Source organism: Nothoprocta perdicaria, unplaced genomic scaffold, assembly GCF_003342845.1.
Source record: "Nothoprocta perdicaria isolate Ctin4 unplaced genomic scaffold, notPer1 scaffold_11, whole genome shotgun sequence".
NCBI lineage: Eukaryota > Metazoa > Chordata > Aves > Tinamiformes > Tinamidae > Nothoprocta > Nothoprocta perdicaria.
The window spans coordinates 796052-822873 of NW_020454205.1; the positions used below are offsets into that span (position 1 = coordinate 796052).

Genomic DNA, 26822 nt, shown 5'->3' on the forward strand with positions numbered 1-26822 from the left:
TTCTTAGTTACATATTCACAGTTGAATTTATGGAAAGTATATGAAAGCACATCTTAAATTCTTAAGTAGTGCTCGACATAAGAAGATTGAAAATCTAGCTCATTTACTAGTTATTTAGCTAAAGGCAAGAATGTTCACTGTAAAGATTCAGAATAATTTGATGAAAAAAAGGAGTGATYTTCATTTAGCAGCCTCAGCACCAGCCTACTTTTCTCTTACTTGGACAATACTGACGAGTTTGACCAATGGTAATGTTCAACGCTCTACCTACTGCCTTTTATAAATGCCTAAAAAAAAAGAGGAGAGAGGAAAGGAAAGACCTTCGTGGGAGAAAGATATGCTGTAGCTCCTGACACTGCACTTCTACCATTATCTCAATTAACTTAAAAACTTAAATTGATTCTGAAGAGATCAATCCACTCTGAGAGACATGAGAAATCTAATTCAAATCGTGTTTATGGATGACCATGTGAAAAAAACAGCATYAAGAAAAGAGCATTTGCCTGACTAGGACGTTACCTATAAAAATACATACAACCCTTGTTAATACTCTGTAATTTAAAATTCTATCATTAACGTAACTGATTTGCCAGAGGTATCATCTCTCAGTTCCTCAGCAATCTTCATCTAAAATGACTTCCAAAAGGTCAGAGGAAGATGGCATGACTGTCTTCAAAGGAATAAATGCTACTATACTTAGAMAGTAGGTTATGAGAAGTAAGTGTCCTTATAACCATTGCGGACAACCTAGCCATTTCCACTCCATTTCAGTGTCTCTCTCAGGACGCAATCAAGGGGGCCAATAAAGGCCACAATATATTTTATACGATAAGCATATCATGCTGTCCTTCATTGCTCACATGTTAAACCTGCTTCATTAGCAGATGAGCTCGTCACTGAAATCACCTGCTTCGCCAGGGAGCTGAAAAGACCACWGAAAAGCGAACATTTCCTAGCAGTAAAATGCCTGGCTAGACTGCCAGGCAATGACAAAGAAGTAAAACACTTCAGCCACGTTGGCTTACTTGTTACTTAACTTCTAAAACACTTGCGTTTCGAAAAGAAAAAAATGGGAGGAAGAAACCAGAGTGGAAGATGCTTGTTTTTATTTGGCGAGATGTGCAAGGTAGGAACGCCTCCTCACCTGGCTGCCCCTCTCCAGTGGGGCCACGTCTGCCTGCAGAGCATCTTGTACCGCTCGAGGCAGGGCTCGTAGGCCTGCCGGAACGCGTAGCCGGCCCTGCGCACGCGCACGTTCTCCAGCAGGCCGAGGTACCGGATCTGGTGGCACACGAGGGCGTCGTTGAAAACGTGGGCAGCCTTCTTGTCGTTGGGTTTGATGCACCTGGGAAGCGACAGAAGGCAGGCATGGAATCAAGGGCGTTTGTTTGACCGTGCTCGACGTGAAAGTTGCTACTGTGAGTCTAAAGCTTAGGTTTCTATAGACTTAACCCAGGACATCAATAACATCAACATGCTATTTCTAATTTACCTAATTTCAAACCAAAGAGGTATGAATGGGTAAGCTATTTCTAATTTCTTAATTAAAGGAAGGCTGCGAGACACTGTCCTGATTAAACAACATCTACGTATGTATGCATTTGTTCATATACCATAACGGATGCACATGTCCTTACAAGCCTATATCATCCTACAATCACCAGGAAACACACAGCTCGCTCTCCGTTGGCTATGTATTTTGCCAGCCTGGGCCATGTTTTGTCCCACTTTTCCAGAAGTGCTGCAGGTCATCCATGTCTCTCAAATTCCATGGAGGAGAGATGACCTTCTAGCAAGTGCAGCCACTGCAAGGAGGTGTTTTTTTCCCCCGGGAGCTGCAGCGTGGGCAGCAGCACAATGCCGTGCTGGCGAGCAGCAAGCACACAGTGCTCCAAAGCTGCTCCCCGCCGGGGAAGCTGCGGGAAGCACTTGCATGCAGCACACTAAATACGACCGGAGAGAGTAAAAACCAGCCAACAACCCGAAGACTGAATTGACACAGGTGATTAAGATGACGTTTATTAACCCATGTGCATCTTCGGAAGGATCCTTTCAGATTTCCCAATGATTTTACTTCATTTAAACCCAAGCTTTATCCCAGGGTAAGTTACCTAATGTAGTTGGGATTTTTGGTCTGCAGGTTCTTCATGAGGGTAGCGACCGAGGCCTTGAACTGTGAGCCCGCTGTGGGCGGTCTCTTCAGGTTGATCTTGGCCGGGTTTCCTTCTGGGAACAAGGCTTTAATAAGAGAGTGACTGGCCTTCCACATGGCCTGGGAGAGGTCTCGATACAGAAGGTCATTGTTTTTGTCAACAAATCCTTCCACCTGGTACATGACCTAACAACAGAGAAAAGCCTGTCATCAGAGCATAGTCTGCACTGCAACACACCAAGGAACAGATTGCCCCTTCTTTCCCCACTATTAAATAAAAAAAATAAAATCCAAACACAAGATATGCTTCAGTTTTCATTTTGTATTTAACATAAAATCTTTCTGTTATGAAATAAATTTATAACTTCTTGAGAAAAAGAAACATTTTCTCATCCTGCTACCAGCTTCTTTTGATGATTGATCCCAGGATCTGAAAGAAAAAAAAAAGCCTTTTTCCTCTGATAATTTTGATACACCTCTTGTCTATAATGTGAAACAATTCTTTTTAGCAGGATGACATAATGTTTTCAGCAAAAACATCCTTTCCCTTCCAAACACTGATGACTGCCTTATTTATCTGCCTAAAGCGAGACATTCAGCATCACCTGTGAAACTTGTGTGATCCCAGGCATGCAGGGGCCGTTCTCAAGGGCCTGCTGCTCTAATGGCCTCGTGCAAGGAACGTGGGCCAAGCACAACAAACAGCCCTGCAAAGATCTGACGGGCAGCTGGAGGCACAGGAAGCCTCCTGAGAAACTTTACTGAGATCTCCAGGAGTGGACTTACTTATATTTTATAATAGAAGACTCAAACTTTTGTTGTCCAGTCGCTAGATCAAAACGTTCTCAGCTGAGAATGGGGAAAAAAAACCCCAAATAGCAGGAACTGAGCGAGGGCTCAGCAGAGTCAGTGAATGCCAGGAGCACCTGGGGACCCTTGCTGGCTGCTAAGGGCCTGTTTGCAAGCTTCTCCAAGCATTTTTGACTTATCCTGCATTTTGGCAACCACAGAATGACCTAAACATTAGGTCCCTGATGGATTACACCCAATTCCAAAGTCTCATCAGCAAATTATATAATGGTGATTGGGCATTTCCAGTGCCATCCCTTTCACAAAAAATATAACTGAATGAGCGAACTGCCAAGCTAYATGAGTATTCACTATCCTGAGAAAGCATCCAAAGCTAGAGATGGATTTCACAGCCTTAGGAAAACAGAACACTTCCCAAATATCCTTCATTCCTTGAAATTCAGAGGTTGGCAAATTCAAACCAGAAGTACAGTTTCAACTTCTATTTTGACTTTTTAAAAAGCTCAAAGATAAGTTGCCTTCTTTATACAGACTTAATGATTTTCATTTTTRTTAATAAAAAGCCATACTGAATTATCCATCAAGTAGCCTTATTAGACTTGTATTTAGTCAGATTATATATCCTGGTAAAAAGCAAATGCATTTATGAGCCCTCTGTACAGCTTCCACCTTCCTAAATACACTGACTTTCAACATAGACTCACTTCCTTCAAATGTATGATCTACTTTCTCATCACAATAGCTAAGAATTTTTGCTTGTTTAGTGACAAAGAGCATGGTTTCTGAAATACCTTGCCTTCAGCTGTGTGTTTATTTCTGCTGCTTTGAAAAATACGCTGGTTTTCAGAGACCCAGCACTACAAGTATTTTACCGCCGAAGCATGTGGGAAGTGATTGTGCTGTGCTGAAAGGAGACAAGCCCTTGAGGGCAGCACGAGCCCGCTACGATTTCCAGCCAAAATTACACATTTCAGGTTCAAGACTGAGAAGATGAGGGCTGCTCTGGAGGCCGTGAACCCGCTGCCCCGTGAGATACCTTGCCGGCGTAGTGCTGGATGCGGAAGCAGCTGTGAGGCAAGGAGGTGTCGTTGAGGAACCGGGAGCACTTGCTCATCCTGCTCTCGAAATGCTGATGGGTGGCGCACACCTGGTTCAGCTTCTCCAGAAAGGTCTCATCGGTGACAGTGCCGGGTCTCAGGCACTCTTCGTCGAGCATGGCCAGGATTCCCGTTTGGTTCTGAGGTGGGAAAACAAGACAGCTGCACTTTTAACATTTGTTCCCAGCACGTTTGCATCGAGACAAGGCAAGCGAGGGCCCTCTCCTGCTTCACTGACTTCTGCTGCCCAGAAACGTGTGTTCAAACTCTCTTTTCCCATTTTCTGCGTATTTTCAGCATTGGTTTTTTTTTGAAAGATTGCTTCTGAGATCTGAATTTTATGACTTTTTACTTTTAACATTTCACGTCATTTAAGCAGACTGTAAAATCTCTAATTTAAGAAGAAAATACTCAGATTATGGGTAAAGCCAACATACATTTTATATTAATCATTAAAACAGTTCTGTTTTCACTGTCAAAGGATTTTATCCTTCCTGTCACATTAACTCCACAGCAATTCTCAGTAGATACAAATACTTGTTGCATTAGAAGTATTCAGTGAATGAGCCACTGGATTCTCTGGTTCCATATAAAACCATGCTATTTGCAATAATGTGATAGCTTCTACTGAAAATAGCACAAAATGTCAATACTTTAGGGTTTTTTTTCTTTTTTTTTTTTTTTTTTTGCTGGATGTTTGTAAGACAGAACAACAGCCACATCCCCCCAAATATTTATTTTTTCAGTAAGACATACCTCTAACATACAGCATAAGATAATTAATATCGAGTAGCTTGCTYGCTGAGCAAACCAAAGAGCTATGACTGCAGCGAGGGTGAGGGCAGGGTTTATAGCTGAATTCACTACATGCATTAAAAACTGCTTGTAAAGACGCTTGACTATAACTTACATTTTCTATTAGGTCACAAATTATGGCGTTGTTGAAATACTCAATGTGAGTCCATTCGATCCCCTATAAGAAATAAAAAAAGGCATGAACAGGAAGACAGTTGAAGACGCTGCTTTCTCTAGACAATTTAAGCTGCATTCCCGTTAACTAAGATGCTATTTTAGGACKCAGTTCTATATGCTTACCAACACTGTATTTATTAAGGAAAAAAAAAAGAAAAAAAAAAGCAGCAATCACCTCCCGCTAACATGATGTGCGCAAGCCGAGTGCCCTTGGGTGGCTGCCAGCCCCGCTTCCCATTCCATTCCCCAATCGGTGTCAACTTCCCATGCACTTGGCTGGAAAAGAGCCAGTGCTTGATGCCGAAAGGCCYGGGGTCAGGCGGGCCCTGTGTGCGTTCCCACTGTTTATAAGGAAATAAAGTCCATTCCAGTACAAGCATCTGAGATCAAAATTTCTATGCTCTTGGGTTTTTTTGTTTTTTTTTTTTAAGGAGGAAGAAAAAGCTATATTTAGATGAGACCATCTGAAGAATGCAGGCTGGCTAGTGTTCAGATATTCCTAATATCTTTCTTTCTTTTATTTTTTTTTTTTCCAAAATATCAGCGGGAAGACTGTCAGGATAAAAGGCCAGTGCAACTAGAGAAAATGGAGGTAGGGTAAAGAACTGGAAAAGAAAAATAAAATCATTCTTAATTTGCATTCTGCAGTAGCATCTTACAATTTAGTTCTTCAGGCTGTCTGAGATATAATTCAGTAAGTGAATTGCAGTAATTATAATTTGAGCGTTTCACCAAAGAATGCAAAAAGAAGAGACCTGTCAAGGCTTTGTATTACTCATCGGATTACAAGGCAGGTATTTCATTCAGTTTTCAGAAATGTTTACCCAGCAAACAGGCTCCATCCAATTTGAGTGCAGAAAACACGTGCCAGTTGCTGCATTTGTGAACAGATATTTTGCCTGAGCTGTTTATCACTGAAGTGCTGCTAAAACATATGAGAACTTCAGCTCGAAACGTTTAAGACTGAAACAGATCCCTTCTGTTTCCAAACAGAACAAATTCATTAGCCCTTGCTCGGAACTTACCGTTCAGCACTGCCAGCCACGCGGCTACATGAAGATCTGCTTTGCCTTATGACCAGAGTGCTCATGACGTGAAACAGAACCCCAAAGGACTTATTTTGCTCTGTTTAAGTATCACACAGACCTACAAAGCCATGCTGCCCAGCAGGGCCACTCTCCAACGTGACTTTGCTCCTCGAGGAGCGGTGCAAGCGTGCGTGACACTGGGCAGGAGCAGGTAAGGAGGGACCGATTTAAGGATTACCTCTCGGATGTATTCCTCCTGCTCCTCTTTGAGGGTCAGCTCGATGAAGATCTGCTGCAACTTCTCATTACAGTAGTTGATAATGAACTGCTCAAAGCTGTTGTCCTGTCAGATAAAAGACGTTTGAATTGGGCTACTGTGTAAACTTGCATTAAGCTGCTTCCCTAAMTACTCCTGCTAGCCTAAGATGTTCTGCTGAGAAGCTGATTAGCTTGGAAACTTCAGACCAAATCCTTCCTGAGCCCTTCTTCACTGGAAGAGACCATAAACCCATAGAGTTTTTATTTACGACGCTTCTGTATCAGCTGCTTGGGAAAAGTCATACTGATACCTGTGCTGCCAGGGAATAAACAACCAAGTTTTGCCTGCGCTGGTCTATCCCTATATACAAAATATGGTCTCCTGCTAGTTCTGATAAATAGAACTGTGTCAGTAGCACTAGCTCTCTCGTGACAAGAGTGACACAGAATAAAATAAGGCATCCGATTTCTCTACAAACTGAGGCCCAAGGTGCTCTTCTGGCTGTGGCTGAGCCTGGGTTAAGAGAAGGTTGGCTCCAGACATCAACATTGTCTCCTCCCTGCCAAAAAATTGTTCATGTAACGGCCCCCTAAAATGGTGGGAATTTAAAGAACGCTGTCAACCAAAAGCTTTAAATGGGATAATCCATATAAAACTAGGTTAGGGAGCAAGCACATGTGCAGTAAATTGCAGAAGAGCTTGGGAAACATGGAGGAAATTCCTCTACTGGTAATGAGTCTAACGGGCTGTAGTCGACTCAGTTGACTCACCACTGCCCATCTCGCTTTCCCTATTTCTGSKSAWWSWWTSMSCAGAAATAACTGCAATCAAGAGTAAGCCTAGAGTGAGAGTAAGTTTAGACAGCCCTTTCTGGTCTTTTCTTCTGGCCTCTGGTGCCTGATTTTTCTTTTTCTTCTTTTTTTTTTTTTTTTTCTCATTACTAGTCATTAAGACAGCACTTTGGTTATTTAGGAATCTGAAAATTTATATTATAAACATAAATTTATGTCTTTTTACGCTGCTTAATAAACTTGCTATAAATACTTGTGAAGTTCTAGTTAGGATGCTGGACTTTTTATGCCTAGGGATGAATACAGTCATTTAAATGTTTGAACTTAGGATGTGGTTGCRGAAGTTAGGAACACACAAGCAGATTAGAAAACGTTAAGATAGCACAAGTTATTTTTTATCATTTTGGTTTAAGTAAAGCAAAATCACAGCTGATCACCACACTTTTTTGGCAGCCACATCAAATTCCGCCCCTCATACCCATCCCAATTATCAGTCAGAGATTGCAGCACTTGCGTAGATCTAGACAAGAAAGCTAAAATTTAACATGCATCAAAATGAGCACTGCAAACAAGTAATACTTACTGCACTCTGTTGCAAAAAGAAATTGCATAAACTGCCGTCAGTACTTACACAATTTCCATAGTAACACAGAATATAAAATGACTGTTCACATTTGTTCAGTGTGCCAAGTAGATGAGTGTTTTTATCAGATCATATTTGTATGTCACTCTGAAATGTAAAGCACTCCATAGGGATTACATATCACACTTTCATAGAAGGATGTATCTTTAGGTGCTATCCAAAGATTATCACATAAACCAGGGATGGCCTTGAAGTGGAAAGACCCAAACTGACACACCACCCTGGCAATGAGGAAGGTAAAATACAGTCTGAATCCTCTTGAGAGGTCCACGTCACCCACTGCACTAAGATTTCGCTTCTCCAAAAGACTACGTTCTTCCTTTTACAAGCACAGCAGGATTTTCAGTTTACTTATTATATACAATCTTCATCTTCAAAACCAGATGGACATCAAAAGGCCACCCCTGCCAAACCATCTAACTAGAAGGTCCATTAGYAACATACTAAAATAATTGCTAGGCACTTTCCTGATCTGAAGTATCTTATAGCTGTGACATTTATTCAAAGTCCACAGGGTTCTTCACAACTCACTTCAGTGGAAATTCTTTTTGAAGCTGTCAAAATATTGAAAATTGCTATTGTGGAGGAAAAAAAAATCACTGAACAACAGTAGGAATTTTAGTGTATGAGTGCAAGTCAGAAGGCAAAAGGCTGACAGTTCATCTCCTGCTCTAATGTTGAAGGCATCGCTTCAATCACTACGTTTCCAAATTATCTGTTTGAAGCCGCTGTGAATTCATAATATACATACGTAATGCCACCTTTGGAAAGGGGAAAAAGAAACACTTAGTCTCTCAGAATTAATTACAGGTACCAGGAAACAGAGTGTAACCTGAGGTAGGTTTAACATCATGTCAATGTGACAGATAGAGATGGAACAAGCACCCCCAGTGGATCCTCTCAGTCTTGATCACGTGCAACAACAAATGTAGGCAATGACCAGAAAGGATTTAGGGAGGAAAACCAAAGCCTTGTTCATCGTATTTCTCACTTTACAAATAATGGTCTTATTCATAGAGTTTACCAGGATGCCATTTCATGACAGGCCAGTTTCTGAACTCCAAGATATTCTGCTCCACATAAAAATATATGGCTTGTATAAACTAGCAGATCATCATATTATACTCACTGAGGATGCTAGACTCAATCATGAAAAGAAAAAATTTCTGTGTTTAACTACTTTTGTTACTAGCAGACTTGAATTTCTAAGAAAATATTGTTGTCCCTTAATATTTTGCCTAATTTCTTTGGAAGATTTGAATCATACATAACATGGAATTATCAGGGAGAGAGAAAAAAAAAAAAAAGATGTTTCTGACACTACACATTATTATATAAGCAAAATATTCCTAATAAAAGACCATATGAGAATAATTTTGACAAAGAAAAGAGTGAAAGTAATTGGGCTACCTTGCACTGACCTTAAGCAGAAATGTCAAAATGCCAATGCTGAGAATCATTTCTTGTGTTACATTTGTAGATACAAAATATCTTTTTTTTTTTTTTTTTTTTTTTTTTTAATAAGGGACACCTAGGTTTTACTGAGTCGGTGCCTGCTCTTTTGTTTACTTACGAATGCAAGTAAACAAACTATCTCAAAAAATATCTCACGTAAGCCAGATTTTAAGCTCTGTGCTTTCATATGAAACCAAACTGTAGGTCAAGAGCCCGAGAAGAACATTGTTTAATTAGGAATGTTCCACAGAGATGCAATCAAACTTCACATGTGGCCGCGTAAGTAACTCCACGGACAGAGTTATCTGTTTGCCTCACRTGTGTAGCAGGGCTGACTTCAGGCCTTTTTGGTATTATTGGCAAAACTCCCTGGTGGAGAAGCAGCAGTCTCAAAATCCACCTTGTTCTCATTGGTGGTCTAAAGGTCTAAAGGTCTAAACCTGGAGTTAAGAAGGGAAGAACCGGTGCAGAATCCAGGAGGTGCAATGCCTGCATGATCCACRAGGACATCCACGTGCAATCAGTTTAACAAACTCAACCTAACAAGTCAGTCCTGGAATAACAGGAATTACAAACAGGCAAGAACCTCGTCCATTCCTCTACACAGAAAGAATTGTTGCTGTAGGGCAAAATGATATTTCACAAGCTCAGGCAGAGCATTCATGTATATTGCTCCAGCATTGCAACAATTCTCTCTCTTGAAAAGCATACAGCCAACAGGATTTACCCTTCAACTCTTTTTTTTTTTTTTTTTTTTTTTTTGGTCATTTTTGCTTTTTTCCTCCAAAGTAAGCCTCTCTAAATACTGAAATTATAATGCGATTAATTAAATGGCGATTAACTTCCTGCGATGAACCTCTGCTTCGGAATATTCCAGCAATTAAGAAAATGAATGTTTTAACTGCATTTTAAAAATCTCCAGGGAATCTCGTAATCCAAGCAAGGGTCAATCTCTGTAAAGCCCTGCTCTTCCACAGCGGCTGCCAGCAGATGCACTCGGTGAATTAGGGATGAAAAACTCGGCGCTCCCCGTTCAGGGCASCTGGAGCTTTGCCCTGCGCACTCACACGGCGTGTTTGAGGAGATTTACACGCTCAGCTCCTGTCTACACCAGAAAGGGACACAACAGCACCAGAACTTGAAGACAAGATCTGAAAGGCAGCTAGAGTAATTCTTCCACGTATCCCTGTTAAAATCTGCCAGGCCCTCTGTCATCTCCGCCATGAGGCCTCTCCTCCTCAACGCGCCCTGCCAAGCCCTGAGCCTCCCACACCAGCACCCCGAGCCTCCCACACCAGCACCCCGAGCCTCCCAGGCCAGCACCCCGAGCCTCCCAGGCCAGCACCCCGGCTGTGGGGTGAGGGGGCCGGCCCTCACCGTCCCCAGCGAGCCCGGCCAGCCCGCGGGGCAGCTCCCCGTTATTCAGCCGCTCCGAATAAACCCACCGAGGTGCCGGAGCCCGACGCGCCGCTCAAGCCCCAGCAGTTAACCCCAGCCCCTGCACTTCTGCCCGTAGACAATTCACGCCGAAATGCCCCAAACCCGAGTGCTTGGCCCTCAGAGCAGCCAGCCCCGGCACCCTGCCCTCTACRTAGGGCCTGGCAGAGCTCAAAAACAAACACAGCTTTAAAGCAGCTCCTCGGTGGGCTGTTTAACCTAGCTCGCTGACAGGCCTGCGGAGCCTGAGGATTATCAATAGATTTGGATTCTATAATCTGAGTTTTTGGACAGCCCGGCCCTCAAATCTGTTTTCTTGGATAGCTTTCGGGTTTGTCTGCAAAGGCTTTTTGTGCTTGATAAAAACGCCAGCCAGCTGAAAGCAGGTCCCAAGCAGCAGAAACCAGTTATTATCAGCACTCCAACATCTTTCCACGGTCAAGCTTCAAGAACATTCCGGTTACTTTAAGAAAACTTCTGCTTAAGCAACAGAACATTGGATAAATAACAGCAGACGGCAAGTAAAATAATCAAAACCAACCGCAAAATAATCTCATTTACACGGGCTTCAACCTACGCACAATAAAACAGGGCTACCACTGTCATCAAGAGCATCAAGTTTTTGACTTTTGGGAATAGGAAATTCTGCATTTTTTTTCCACTCTGCTTTCAGGAAGAAATGTAAGGTGATTTCAGGAATCACCCTAAGCAGGTTTAAGCCCCAAGAAATACAGTTTGTCCTACCCATTATGAAAAGCAACAACAACAGCCTCCCTCAAGCCCTCAAATCCATAGCAAACTAACATTTTTTCAGTGGAATGAGATTATTCTGCACCAACACTGAAGTGAGAACTTCCAGACAGAACAAGGAGCCAGGGCATCTTTAGCTTATTCTCTCAGTTCTCCTCATGGGCAAGCACAATAGTAAAACAAACAATCAAAAAAAATCACCCTTCAGTAAACGCATACCTCACTGTGTATTTCTATGGCATATATCTTAACGTGTAAATACTTAGGATACATATGAAAAGCTTGTGCCACCCCTCCTATGCCTTCTGATGTGTTCTGTCTCTAGCTCCTTTTTTTTTAATGTCTAGCTGTGATTATAAATGAAAACAGAGTGGGAGACAATACTTTTCAGTCCATGAATTTCTGAGGTCACTCACACTCCTTTATAAAAGTACCAAAAAACGTGAGGCCAAAGAACAGGCACTTATGATAAGGCTATATGCTACCTGAGTAAAGGCATGCTTAAATAGGCCTTTTTACCCTCAGTATATTGAATAGTTTACCAAGTTTAAARCACATAGCTTTACAGAGAAAGGTGCATTTCAAATGCACTTTCACCAGCAAACCCCTTTGTAGAGACCATGTTAATTCTAATCGTCAGCAATGGACATAAAAATCAAAATACAACCACACTCAATAACTAGGCTAGGTAGGGGGCRTCACATTTTTAGTCAGTGCTCATTCATAATTGATGGATATACTTATTTGTATTAACATTTACTGCCAAACTATCCCATGGCAACACACTGCAAATTCCACTATTACATGCTATAAATTTTAAGACATTATTGAAGTTTCCTCTGGTTACTGTATTGCATACATGCTAACATTTCATTCAACTATTACTTGGTTTGATATAATTAATTTTAACAATATATATTTTCTGTAAAACAGTTACTCAAATCTCAACAATAAACCATGTTCAAAGCATTTCATCACGAACTTACGTGAGATTCAATCTCTTGCTGTCAAACCCCACATAAACATATTCAGCAAGTGTCCTGTTACCTGCCTTACTACATGCAGATTCATGCAAGTGATGACGAAGATAATTTTACCCTCTCTATACACTGTTCATTAAAAGACTATTTTATGCAGTTTAAGGTTTATAACATTAAATCTTTTGCCCCAACTACAGCTGCCTGGAAAACTAATTTACTTTTCCACCGAAGGAATATTTTAAATTTTAATTGAATTAAAAATAGATTCCCCTCTCCCTTGCCCCTCTCCAAGAATAAATCTCCAAACTGCTGATAACCCAAAGCCTGAAACATTAACTTTGTGTTGCTCAACATCATTCTGCTAAGTCCAAAGAGTCTGCTATTCAGGCTTTTCTCATAACAGCTAAAAGTAGGAAATACAAGTTGTGTTTTCAAAGAGACAGACAATATTTATTGTAAAAACACTTTCCCAAATCTGGTATGTAGCACTGCATCTTGCTTTCAAAAAAACAGTAGTTTCCAATTAAAAAAATTAGCCAGTCTGGAAACCTGGGGACAGCTCTATAGGTGGTACCAGCAATACAGCTAATCCAAGCTTTTATCATGGATTGGTTTCTACCAGCCAGCCTTGGAATTACAGTACAGACACACAGTCCAAAAGCAAATCTGAACTAGCAACAAAAGAAACATAAAACAGAGATTACGGTTTTTGCTCAAACATACGTGTCCAGCCTATGATTTCATCCTCATTTTGAATATTCAGGAAGACTTCCAGCTCTTTCGTACCAAGTTGCTTGGCAAGAGCTTCCCCCTCACCTCCTAACCGAGGCCGGTCCCTGTCCCAGGCAAGGGTATTTATCGCTTTGAGCCTGGTAGCTCCCGGTGGAAGCGCTGCCCTCACCTTTGCCACAAGATGCTCACATTCAAGAAGCAAACAACAACTGCGTTTATTACTTCAGTGTTTTCCAGCTTGCATGAAATAGGAAAGTYACATTTATAAATCAGTAGCTAAGTGAAAAACTGCCTTTTCTTCTTTTCATTTTTCTCCTGTAAAATGACATCTCCTATATTCAGCTGCTAACCTTTTAAACTCCTACAGAACAGAAAACTCCCTGTAAGAAAGAAGCTCTATATGAACTCTGCAATGACACTGCTCAAACTCAATTACCCAGATGGCTTGTGTGCTGAAGCAGGTTTCCAGCCTCCCTGTCACTCCCACAGGTCTATCCTTAATCAAACCTAGAAYGAGCTAATTAAAACAAGAATCTTACCCAAAGCTGTCAGCAATAACATTGCACTGCCCGGCTTTCAAAAGGACCTTCTCTAAATACATCTAGTTTTGAGACTTACATTCAACCAAGTACTTGTAATAGATTATCATAAATATTCTCCTATGTTTAACATGATGAATACAACCTAGCAGAATAAACCCTTGCCCCATGTATCAGATCTGTGTTTTCCCTTTGAAGAGGAACTTTCATCTGCACATGCTTTGATGTTGTGCTTCTGAAATAGAAACTCTCGCCCTCCCATATATTATTAATATATTTTTTAAGATWCTTCCATCTTCTATAAAGTTCAAACACACTCTTTGGACTTCTGAGAAAAACATAGAGAAGGGGGGAAAGGACTGTACAATTACTACAGACTGATGTTTCTCTTTAAATACTATTCCAGTATTTCCAACCACGATCTATAAATCTCTTAAAATAAACTATTAGAACAAGATTTATGAGAACTCCCTGATGTTAAGTTCTTCAACACAATTAAGAATTCCTTGTTGATTGTTTTTGTTTTAAAATACCATCAATCTAAAAATACTATCATAAACAAATAGCAGTGAGCCTCAGATCATTAGCTAGGAATCTGCACAGGGTACTTGAGTGAACTGAGATGAAATGGAATACAATCTTTTTTAACACAGAAAACGTGTGTATATATATGTATATATGTATATATGTATATACATACACACATGCATTTTTAATGATACAAAGTTTGTTCAGATACCCACAAAATGCCTTGAGGCAGAACTGACATTACCAGAGTTTCTCTTAGGCTCGGAACATATGTCACAACAAAATATATTTAGTATATCATCATAAATATTTATTTACTCACATTGTAAAAACATGAATTTGGCTTTCACAAATTTCTGTTGCAATTGCAAGATTTGTTAAGTCTTTCTCTCTCTGGTTTACTTCCCTAGTATTTTTTACCCAGAATGATGCACTTGATTCAAATTAAATTTACTGTGTGTACATGTTTCTGAATTTTTCTTTTCATGTTTAGAAATAGCAGTAACATTACATGTTTACAACTACAAAGGTCTTACCTCAAAAATTTCAAAGCCATAGATGTCCAGCACTCCCATTACCTTCTTTCTCACTTTTGTTTGTGCCTTTAAAAAAAAATAATCTTGAGTTAGTCAGCTACACATTTCCTACTAATGGATCTCACAAATAGGCTGTCCAACTGTATAAACTAAAAGATTAAGTATGGTTTCCAAAAACGCACTTATCGTGCATGATTTTGTAAGCTTAAAAATGGACCGGGCAGCAACCTGATGAGCTGCGATGCAGTGATTCACCTCAACCACATGTATCACCCAATAGCCAGGGAAATTAAATGGCAAGTATCATTTTRCTGTCCAGTTTAACCTAATACATTCCCATTGATTTTCTTTACGGGCACAAAGCAAGAATACCTTAATGCTTTCATTGATTCTGGTCACCAGCCACGAAAAYAGCCGACTGTACAAATTCTTTGCCAAAGCGTCGCGGGCATAATAAGCCTGAAAGAGAGAAAGAAGGATCTTGTTATAAATCCTGGGGAATCTCCAACTTCTTGTGCCAGCCCAAGACCCTCAAGGCCTCCACTTCCCYTCCTGTCCTACTAAGGTCCCTCCAAGATTTCCATTCCCCATGAGTATCCGTGAATGTGTGACTGGAGAAATCACACTGCTTCTAATCTTAGCTGARGAGACACAGAGAGAAATCCAGCACATTCTCCCTGGAATAAGTGGTAGTCGCCCTGGCTTCGCAGCATTACAGGCAGATGCATTCAGATTGGCAGCACAAGTCCTTGCATGGCCCAGGGCACACAAATCACATGGAATTACAGACGCCGCTCCGAATGAAAACAGTCTGCTACACCAAAGCCCCTGCAAATGTATTGATGCACAACTGTTGTAAGACTGCATCTCATCCAAAATTTTCCTATTCCTCCTCTTCTCAAGCTAATTCACATGAGAAAACAAAACATCCAAAACATTTATGTGGCACAGTTGAGGAAAGGCACGGTTATGTGACTGACATTTTATGCAGTACAGCCTTGTTAGTTGTAACTTTATTTGCGCAGTGGGGAGGAATTCCCATTTCAAACAATATTCCCTTTAAAATCAGGGCCTCTTTTTACCTGAGCCACATTGAGCGTCGTGGAAACTTTTTCTTGTTTGGCTTCCACGGTCCGGAAGCTGAAAGCTCTTTCCAGCACTGACTGGTCTATACCTGTCAGCTCACAGATCTCCTTCAGTTCTAACCAGAAAAGGGAAGGTGTAAATACATAGATATAGGTAACCTCTTTAATATCACCAGGCCCTCCACCCCAAAAACTACTAGCATTTAAATAGCTTTTAAAAAAGGCTATATTTAAATAACTTTTTCTTCCATTTCTCATAGATTATTTTCCTGAAGAAAAACTTGCAAATGAAAATGAAACAACTTTCAAAACACATGAATTGCAAAACACATCCCATCAAATGACCAAGTGAAACTGGTATTACAGACAGCGATACACCACTACCAAAGAACTAAAAACAGAATAACCGAACAGTTATAGAAACTGTTATAATAATAAGACTATATAGTCTTATATATAAGACTATATAAGACTATATAGTCTTATATATAAGACTATATAAGACTATATAAGACTATATAAGACTATATAAGACTATATAAGACTATATAAGATTATATAGTCTTATTATAGTGGAAAAAAATGAAAACCAATTTGGGAATTTCAAATACAGAGTGACTGATGTTGTGTGGAACTCAACATGCATTTACCTGCGGATGAGTTGTGGGAAGAATCTAATTTAATTCACCTATAAGGATATCTCAAGTCTGCAGAAATTTAAAAAATTATAATGATTTCAGACACAATTTTGTTTTTCCCTCCATCAGTCTCATCTTACCATTTTTATCCTTGATTTTACTTTCATCCAAGCCATTCACTCGAGATTCAGGTTTAAATTCAATATTTCCCAATTTTAGAACTGCTGCCACCACTTCAAAAACAGACTGTGTTTCATGATCCATAAAGCCAACAATCTGCATGGCATTCTGGAAAAGGGACAGATAAAATCAGGAGCTAAAACAATCTAAGTCTACACAGATCATATTTGCAAACTGTACCATGCTATCTCTTATTAGCATAAATTAGAAATGCTTTCCAAACAATCACATTACAAAACGAACATGACATAATTACTAGGCCTGGATAGGTGCAATGCAGAATATAAAACAAGGACTTATTTTTTATAATATATATATGTGTGTGTGTGTGTGTGTGTGTGTATACACACATATATATCAGATACAGACATTACATCTGGTAATCAAGCTGTCCAAGCCACTGTCAAGCCAGCCCACTTCTAGGATTCGTGCCAGACTACTGAGAACAATTTATGTTGAAGAGTCAAGTCGTACCTTTTTTAGCCACTTAATTTAATTTATAACACAAGCAAAACTTCCAAAGTCAAGTGAACAGATATCGCCGTCCTCCTAGTCCACTACCTATCGGTGTCTAAATTTATATATACTCGACAGGAGTTTTTTCTGTTCTTYTTGAGTGCAATCAAGCAAGAACTTCATGGTCAATCAGTTTATCTTGACAGTCACTCCAGACCCGTTTTTCTTTTCCTTCGTCAGCATCACCTGGGTCATTAAGCCCAGTCCACTGCCACCTTAAGCAACCATACGATATTACTTGTTCCATGAGCTGATCAAGGGCTTTTTTTGTGCCTCTGTGTGTGTGTGTCACCTCACCCTCACTGTTCTGAAGTTTGCAGCATCATCCACTCCGTTGACATGGGCAGAGTCRAGCCCAAGGTAGTTGTATCGGCTGAAGTCCCGCTCCAGCTTCAGTTCGCCTAATAAATGAAATAAAAGCACCATCAGTGTCAACATTCTCACAAGAAGCTCTCTTACTCCCAGAGCCAGCCACGCCAGGAACTGTGGTTATTAATAGGCTTAGGTTTTCCTTAAGGATCTTCCAATGACAAGCCTTTCGAATAAGAATTAACTTTCCTCTCTGTTTCTAAAACATCAGAAAGCCAATTATGACCCAGGTTTCTGGATAGCCCCAAATCATACCTTTCCTTCTGCTATTGCAAATGCCCCTATCACCAGTAACAGTAATTTAAAAATACTATGTTTCCACCAAACCAAAGACATGYGTGGAATTGTAGAGGAAAGACAAGAAGAATCCATCTGGGAATGGCATCGGTGCACCACTTACAGAGGAAGTCTTCTGATGCCCCAGACAGGATTTGATAGAAGATATGGAAGTTTCTTTCACCTCTTGGTTGCTTAACAACACGGGACTTCTCTAACAGATCTAAAAACCAAACAAACAAACAAAAAAAAAACAAGCATAAAAGAAAGAAGAGGAAAAAGAAGTCAGTAAAAAAATGCTCCATCACAAATCTTTCACAGGAATCCCATCTTCTTGAATGTCATCAGCAGATATTGCTGATAGGTCATCAGCAATTATCTGATAGTAAATATCAGCAATTTACAAGTAATCACAATTAATCAAATCAGTAAATATTTCTCAAATAAGTCATTGGAGCAAGCATAGGAAGCCCATTAACACTCCTAAATGCTGCAGGCTACCAGCTACAGACAAAATAGGGTCACTGGAGGAAAAGTGCTCCAGAGACATTCCAATGACTAACAGGACAACCACTAAGAACCCTTTTATAAGAAAAGTTKCCAAGAGAGCTGTAATAGTAACAGGCTAGGAACTAAAGATGACTGAACGAAAAGGAAAAGAAGGATTTAGATGGAATGGGCCCATAACAGTTTGTAATTCTTAAATGCACCGAGGAAACCTTCCCGAAGGGACCAACAGAAGCTTCGTGGTGAGACCCGGGAAAGGCAGGGGAAAGAAAGTGCACTGAAAAGCAGCAGTTTGACAAGCGATTTGCTTAGTCCACCACTACCAGCAGCTGGTTCTGAAGCCTCACCTGGGTTTGCTRAATACTATAATACAAGTTAAGTGTTGCAATGGAGCGCAGCCAAACTTAAGCTCAGCTGAGCAAATAACGTCCAGCTCCCACGGTGGCTACGAATGCTTCAGGAAACGGCTGCATTTGCARAGGACTTGGAAGCGATCTTAGCTGGTGAAGCTGTTTGGCTTATTTGGGCTTKAAAACATCGGAAAACATTGGGCTTATTTTGGCTAAATTTACTCAAATACAACCAGAAGGCCATAGCTACCCCATCCTGGCAAAATGTAAGGCTGCTTCTACAAAGCTCCTCCAGGAGCTGTGACAAACAGTTTCTCAAGCAAATGTGAAATGAATTACATTMGGGGAGTTGCCTTTGATTTACCTGAAGTTTATTTCACTTCATTTGCTTCCAAATTCCTGCTGCACAATGGGGAACTTTTGAGCTYGCTTGCAATTCTGTGTGTTGAACAGCCAGAAGAGAAGCCAAGATGCACATCAGATCTGTGCACACACACACTTGCTAATGCTAAATGTTTACAGCACCGTGTGTGGACAGCTGCTGCTTACACATATAAAGATAAGCCCAAAAAAGGAAAAAAAAGAGAAGAGAAGAGAAGAGAAGAGAAGAGAAGAGAAGAGAAGAGAAGAGAAGAGAAGAAAAGGAGAGAGATCTCCATACATATCATATAATTTATTCTTTACCTAGCTATTTCATTACCTGTTTGAAGGGAAACGTCTAACACGTTTCCTGTATCAAAGCCACTGTAAAGATTAAACTGCTTTGGAAAGGTCAACCCAGAAAATACAATCAATTTTTATATCACCATCAGACTGCCCACTAATATTCTTGAAGCATTCTGCTGTAATATTCATTTAGCCAGATGACTCAAAAYCCCTCGGGTTCTGAAGATTACTCATTATTCCTAAATAACACAGGTTTTAATGCAGCAGAGCCACATGTGCATCCCACAAACCGTTCACCTGAACTCAGGCAACAACCAAACACCTGCAGAGGATGGTTGTTCCAGTCCTGCAGACTGACGGCACAACAATTCACGTGAGGTGTTCCAAGTGACACAGAACTGTCTGAGATACTGACAGATTTGGGGATCTTTTTCGCTATTTCAATTCACAGGACATTTTCTAGTCCGAGAAGCTTATCTCTACACCAACATTATGCTATGTCAAAACATCTGTTTTCTGTTTTCCCACCTGGATTCTTTCCTGTCAAAAACCRTCACTGATGACCAAGAAAATGCAATTGGGGATTCTCAAGAGCTTGTTCTGCGTTAACTCCCACCAGGTTCATAATGAGACTCTCTTGAAGGAAACAATGTAAAATTGCATCGGGCAATAAAAAAGGGGAAGGAGAGTGTGTGGAAGGAGAAGCAATGACTRCACTACTTAAATCCTGATTGCTCAAGTGGTAAGTGACCTTTAAAAGAAAAAAACAAGCTAATCGAAGTGTTTAGGGTTTTGCTTAAAGGCAGTTATGCAGGTGAGAAAATTGAGCCAAAGGTGGCAGTGGTTCTAAATGAAACACTAACAGGGAAGCTGAAGCAAGTTAAAATTAAAAAATAAATGGGAAGGAGAATCTCCTTCCAGAATGTCTAATTGTTCAAATCCTACATTGACATTTCCTTGAGCAAAGGAAATTACTAGTGACAATCAGACAACTAAAATCAACAGCCTGGGTGGTTGATTTCTCAGTAAACGAGTAATTGCATTTGCTTTTTAAGATGAAGGAGTGAGTTTTAAAGAACAAGCTATTATTAACACACCACAAAAGTGCAAGTTGTTGCTTTAGACAAAGACCCTGACTTTTTGAGGCTGTTTTTGAAGACAGCGGAAAAATAAGGATCTTTAGGTGACAGCCAAGACCTGTCACCTGGACTGCAGACGGGGCGTGCTGGTTAAAAGTGCCTTTTCAGAAGCAGGCATTACACCCACGGCACCGCACACGCACCACCGTGAGCTCCGGGGTAATCATTAAGCCAGCTAGCTAAGCAGCTAGCTGTCCTTCAGGGGCAACCGCTGCTGAAACGGGGACATTTAACATGTACAACCATTCGGGGGGAAGCCAATTGCCAAACGTCAACTGCAAACGGCTGAACAGGTACCCCCTTGGGTTTGGAGAGCTGCTCTGTCACAAAAACTGCTCCTCCAGGCACAGCTACAGCAGGTGACTAGGGCAAGAAAATACTTCATTTGACCTGTGCAAAAACAAACTCTGATTTTCATATGCAAAACCTCTCCTGATTTTGTAAAACGCTTGTGTTACATTTGGGAAGCACTTTGGAAGAGTCGCCATTTCACGGCTGGTGCCGCGTRACGGGGCCGAACGCCGTCCGAACTGGGCTGGACGGGAGCGGAGGCCGAGGCGAGGCCAGCGACGCCCAGCACGGCCGCGCGCTGCCCTCGTCCCCCCTTGCTTAAAAACAGAAACCCCACAGGGCTCTACACAGCACCGCGGAGCAACTTCCCAAAGAGCTGCACTGAAGCGCTAGAAGGAGAAGCACCTCGAGGCATCCCGAGCTGGCACTCAGGTCGCCAGCCTGTCCCTTCCCAACACAGAGCTGCCTCAAATTGCTTTATTGGCACCATTTCACAGCGGCAGCCTTTCTTCAAGGAACAAAATCCACCTTTGCCTTCCCAAGGCCGACAGCTGGAGGCCCTCTCTCACCCGAAGCCTTTCCCCACGGGCCGCTTTCATTTCAAACACACACACCCATTTCCCGGGGATCGCGAGCGCAGCTCACGCGCCTGTCATTAACCACCCAAGGGCCTATCTGAGCCACCATCTAACATAAATACCTGTCACATCCAGTCAGGCGACACAACCGACCCGGAGGCTCAAGCGCCGAGCGCTCTCCAATACCCCTATCCATCCCCAGCCACCTTCAGAGGCCACATGCGGCCTGTGCTCTTCACTCACGACCCTTTAAAACTTTCACCATTCATAGTCGCATCTTTAAAGGCCTTTTTACTTACACCAAGGTACTTTAATCAGCATCAAAGCAACAGCAAACGTAGAGATTAAGAAACCAGAGCAGAGTTAATCACACAATGAGATGGATTCAGTTAGATAAACGTATTTATCTTCTCAATAATTTAACCTTTCCAAATAAAACCTTTTAAGCTGCTAGCATGCTGACAGAAACAAGTAGTACTCACAATTGCTTATAACTCCTCCAAGTGGATCTCCCTTAAAATCAAACTCAATATCCATGTATTTCCCCTGTGAAAGCAATATATTTGAGAATTAGAATTTGGCTTAATTTTTTTTTTCTTTCCAAAGTTAGCTGGTCATTTTTATGGGGTCAGAGCGCAATCTGCAAGCCCTGGGACACTCGGTTAAAGTTTAACAAGCACGCTCCAGGGCAAARCTGCAAGACAACTTGGCCACCAGTGCCAAAGGTTTTCCTGGCAACTGCTTTGAGCGGGTTTGTTCAGCAACACGGTGACTGTGCTTGCTTTGGAAGGATATACAAAATGTTGGCAATATTACAAACAAGCATGTTACACAAACTCCCATCAGTGCACTAGCACCGCCAAACAGTATTCATGGCCACATATACATATTTACAGTATCGCTGTACTTATGAATGGAAGAATCCGGGAAGAAACCAAGTTAATTATCTTCCCAGCACCCTTATCTTCCCATCTGTGAAGTCTTCTAGGAGTGCGAGGAACAAAGGTGCTAACATGAGAGCCRCTCGGTTCGCATGCAAGAACTGCTGGGCAACAGCCATTCGTAGCACGGTGACGGCGACAGGCGCACACGGAGCACAAAGCGACAGGAAACGCAGCTCCAGTGGTGAGAAAGTCTAGGGAGGCAGGAACTGCTGGCAGGAATCCAAACAAGCCCCACAAACCCTGCACAAGAACGAGCTCCGGGGCCTCCGGGGCTTATTTAACRGAGGACAGAAACGCACAGCTGGAAAGGGAAGCCTTGTGCTCGTACGTCCTCATTCAGCGCGCTGGGGGAGAAATTTTCCTCTATTTTTTTTCCTCATTTTTATTACAGAACATAAAACCCAAGTACTTTATATTCACTATCTCAGAGATACTATCTGATTTACTGGATATTTTGTCAAGATTGGCTTATTAAGCTCCTACTTAAACTCTATTGCTCTGCTTGCTGGCAGCTGAGGCTCACTGGACAGGAAACAGTGTTTGTTCCTTCTTGTTACTCCTGAGCCAATTCAAATTTTAAGATAAAAAAATTGAATCAGATAATTAAGTTTTAATTTCCCTAAGGACTGGGCCACTTGGATGCTTCCAGAAGTATTTTTAGCTTTGTATTTACAAGCAAGGACTTGAAAGGGGAAACACTAATTGGTTGCACTTGGTCTTGGGAAGACTCCTATTTCCAAAGCCACCTCTTCCTTGCTCTGCCATCTCATCCTCCTTTCCGTAAAACATGGTTCACCTCTGACAGCTGCATTGTTTTTTCTGCCACAGCTTTACGACCCTTCTGTCGTCCGCTGGTCTCAGTCTTTATGGCTCTGCTGCACGCAAGTGAGCACATTGCAAAGCAGCATTCTCACTCGTGAGTTTAGCAGGAGAAACGATGATGAAGACTCACACTTTTGAGTCTCCCAACTGCAGCTCATCTTCTTTTTGGCCTGTTGTCAAATCCTATAATTTTTCATTGGTTCATACAAAAAGATCCCAATTTAACTGGTTCTCTATAAGGAATGGAATATACATGCTAGAGAGTAACATTGCAGATATTTACATTAAAAGTTGTAAACATTGGTTGCAACTTCGTGTGGATAAGAACCAGAATCGAAATTTTAACTCCAAAAAACGTCTATCTGTAAATGGAAAGTGACATCACCCRAAAGGATAAATTTACTAAGCAGATGAATTGCTAGGCACATGGTSTCTGTGGAAGCCACTGGTGCCAGAAAGTTAAAAAACCCAGCTGCAGTGTAATTACATTTTCATCCAGTCTCACTGTCAGCTCCTAAGCTTGGCTTGTTTCGCTCCATGATGATCCTCAACAGAACTTGACGCTCACATCGGAAACCATCAAGGTTTTGGACGAGGAAGCCAGACATGTTTTAAAAACATGGGTGACTGCTACTAATGAACTGCATGTGTTTGGAAAAGTGAAAACACTTTAATGTACAAAACAAAACACTGAATGCTACTGACCACCAGACTTCTCCAAACTCCAAGGCCTTCAGATAAGGTTAAGTAACACAGAAGTTCTCTATGCAAATCACTTACTTCTTACAGAAGCCTATGGACTGCTATTAGGTGAAAACAAAAAAGCCAACAATATCACATTCTCTTCTATAAGGAAATCGAGCCTTGAACAAAATACTTACAAATCTAGAGGAGTTGTCATTCCTCACCGTTTTGGCATTTCCAAAAGCTGGCAAAAGAAGAAAATGAATAATAAGCGTGATGCATTCAGCAAAAAAATATTTAAATGGAAAAAAAAAAAAAGCTATGACTTTTTTATTTAAAAGAACCGTAGAAGCCTAAGAAACAATACTGCACTCACTGCAGTTATCAGTRGGGACAGGGTGAGACTATCACAAAGGAGAAGACACCTTTCCAAGGCCAAAGTGGTTTTGAGTTGACATGTCAATGGATCCTCTCCTGAGCTTGATCTAAACTTCTGAATGAAACTTCTCTTGAAGCTCCTGAGTCTTCTGATAACAGGTCTCTCTGAGAAAGACTCCGCCGGGTTCCCTTCAGACCATGAGTGCAGAGCAAGTGACACGAGCTCAGACGTGGGGACAAGGCCTTGGACTGCACCCTGCCAACCTGCAGCATCTCCTCCGGCTTTTTAATGGTAGGAGACTTGGATTATTTATCCCAGTGCTTATTTTTATATAATCCTATTTTTCCAATGATAAGTCAAGTCAATGTTTTTTTGGGTAGAAATAAAAACATGCTTTTAGTCTTCAAGCTTTCATGAGTAGACTTATTCTTCATTGAAGAACAGAAGCCAAAAGGAAAAGCTTGTTGCTCCTGAAGGCCAAGGATAAGTGACAGAATTGTTTTTAAAATCTTTATACCCTGTAATAAATCATCTTTTCAGCAGCCAAATCTCTGAGCTGCATTTTCTTAAAGGCAGAGTTAAACAGTAGGGTCATTTAGAACTGCACAAACCCAAGCACAAGCCCTCCATTATATAGACAGGCACATTCCTCAGTTTTCCCTCAAGTTCATTGTTTTTAAAGCTAATTTACAGTAACAACTAGAGTTAAAAAAAAAAAAAAAGAAATCCTGCTACATGAATTATGCATATGTAATATTTATGTCATTTCCTTGCACTGCAGCTTGACTGAAACAGAACTGTGTAACCAAAGAAAAGCAACTCTAACCATAAATGCTTCATTTCTGGCTAACACGTATATAAGTAGCCGTGGCTGCAGGGCAGCCTCATGGAACAGAGCAACGCCCTACCTCCCAAAAAGCTAAGCCAGGAATTACCAGAGCAGCACCAAGGAGAATCAAGAATATCTTAAAATAATACAACACTAGTCTAGGAGCGCAGTGTACTCCTCTTACATTAAACCCTGGTTTTCATTAATTAGTCCAAAAACCAACAAATTTGGCAGCCTCTGGGGAGCAACCTGGGTTKGGTTGCAGCTCTGCCCTACCCGTCACGTTGCTGCCCRTGCCTGAAGTCTGCTTTGCAGAACRGCAACAGAAATGGCCCAGAAGTCTTCTCTGTGAACCAAAAATTACAGAGGAGCCACAATCCTGACATTCAGCCAGGAGTGGAACATGCCTGGTCAGCCCGACGGAYGCATCCAGCATTTCTGTAAGTCTTGTATCTTGTCCTTTCTTTACAAGCCTTTGCTTCTCGCCCCTTTGGCACACAATCAGCGATTACACTTTTCCAGGCCAGTTAACTTTTGCTTTTCCCTCCCTTTTTTCAACTACCGAGGGAAAAATCCGAGCCAAGAATCAACACTACAGACCTAAGAAGTCAACTCTAACCAAAGCACTTCTGAAGGCAATTATTAGACAACAGGATAAACCTGCCAGCTTTGAGGACTCCACATCCCATCTYGAGGGAAAAATGACGTTTCTCTCCTAGCAGCCCACACCATCCTATTAGAAAAGAATAGTTAAAAACAAGAGGAAAAACCCCTGGGAGATCACAACATCCTTCATGGGAGAGTGGGAGAGGCAGATGGACAGAGTCGGGTCTCGCACCAGGCCTAGGGAACAACAAGTCTTAGGGAACAACAGGCATGCCTAAGGATTGTTCTGGTTTTTTCCAAGATCCATTTCTTCATTTTTTTCCCCTAAAGGAAAAACAATACTTAATGGATTGTTTGTTTTCTAGAGACTATAATAATATATTTGGAAGGAAATGAATCACAGGGACTGAACTAAAGTTGAATCTTTTGCTACATTCAAGCACCACAAAGCCAAGGTTAAGAGATGCTACGCTCAAAGAGAGCAGCCGGACAAAGCTGGGAAATGAGCTAACTTCCTAAGCTCTCCCTTCATAAGGGGGCATTTTTCTTTCTTTTTAAGAAAACCACCTCCTGACTAAGCGTACAGTCTTGCTGCAGTCTTCACACAACGCATCCCAACCGTTTCCAACTGGTAGTAACAGTGAAAGAGCAGGAGGTTCAGTTCTCAAACCCCGCTCAYGAGGACAGCTGCTACACCCCGAGGCAACACGGTCCCATGAGCCCCGTGCAAGTCTTACCTTCCAGCACTGGATTTGACTGCAGAAGCTGTTCTTTTACTTGGTTGACCTCAGCCCCTTTTCCACAAACAGCAGCCACGTAGGACATGACCAGTTTGCTGGCCTCTGCAGGGCGAGAGCAAAATAAAATAGTGGTAAGGCCCGGCACAGAGGTAACGATGGGATTTGGAAGCCTGGTCTCCCTCTGTCTTCACCACGTCGGGCAGGAAACGCAATCCCATTTCACTGCAGTTTTCTTCTGYGCTGTTTGCACCATCTGGGAATGACTCCGGATCTCATCCCAGCCTGGGAGCCAGGTGACTGCACAAGCAGATGAAAGCTGAGCCCCACTAGGCTTGAAACCTGGAGCCCACCAGAGCTACAAACACCACCAGCAGATACGGGTCATTACGGCTACTGTCTCCTTTAGTCTGGGTAAGAGCCAYTCAATAAGGAAAGAACATTGTTTCCAGCTGAAATCCCTTAATCTACACGATTCTTGTAAGAAAGGAAGCTAGTCTGTATGTAAAAAATTACA

General features: G+C 41.5%; 1 protein-coding gene across 6 annotated transcripts in view; it reads right to left on the reverse strand.

Annotated features, from left to right (window-relative positions):
• Positions 1-26822, reverse strand: part of MYO1B (myosin IB) — an 86547-nt gene that overhangs the window by 15409 nt on the left and 44316 nt on the right. For 3 of the 6 annotated variants that reach the window (XM_026047555.1, XM_026047541.1, XM_026047527.1), the window contains exons 5-19: positions 26306-26410; positions 23952-23998; positions 21787-21850; positions 17898-17996; positions 17426-17529; positions 16573-16720; positions 15792-15910; positions 15082-15168; positions 14710-14775; positions 7693-7698; positions 6298-6402; positions 4970-5032; positions 3999-4199; positions 2112-2338; positions 1145-1345 (exon numbers count right to left, since the gene is read on the reverse strand). In XM_026047555.1, the coding sequence (XP_025903340.1) occupies positions 1145-1345; positions 2112-2338; positions 3999-4199; positions 4970-5032; positions 6298-6402; positions 7693-7698; positions 14710-14775; positions 15082-15168; positions 15792-15910; positions 16573-16720; positions 17426-17529; positions 17898-17996; positions 21787-21850; positions 23952-23998; positions 26306-26410 (1642 nt within the window). The remainder of the gene's footprint in view (positions 1-1144; positions 1346-2111; positions 2339-3998; positions 4200-4969; positions 5033-6297; positions 6403-7692; positions 7699-14709; positions 14776-15081; positions 15169-15791; positions 15911-16572; positions 16721-17425; positions 17530-17897; positions 17997-21786; positions 21851-23951; positions 23999-26305; positions 26411-26822) is intronic. The other 3 variants (XM_026047562.1, XM_026047549.1, XM_026047533.1) reach the window with 1 other exon arrangement.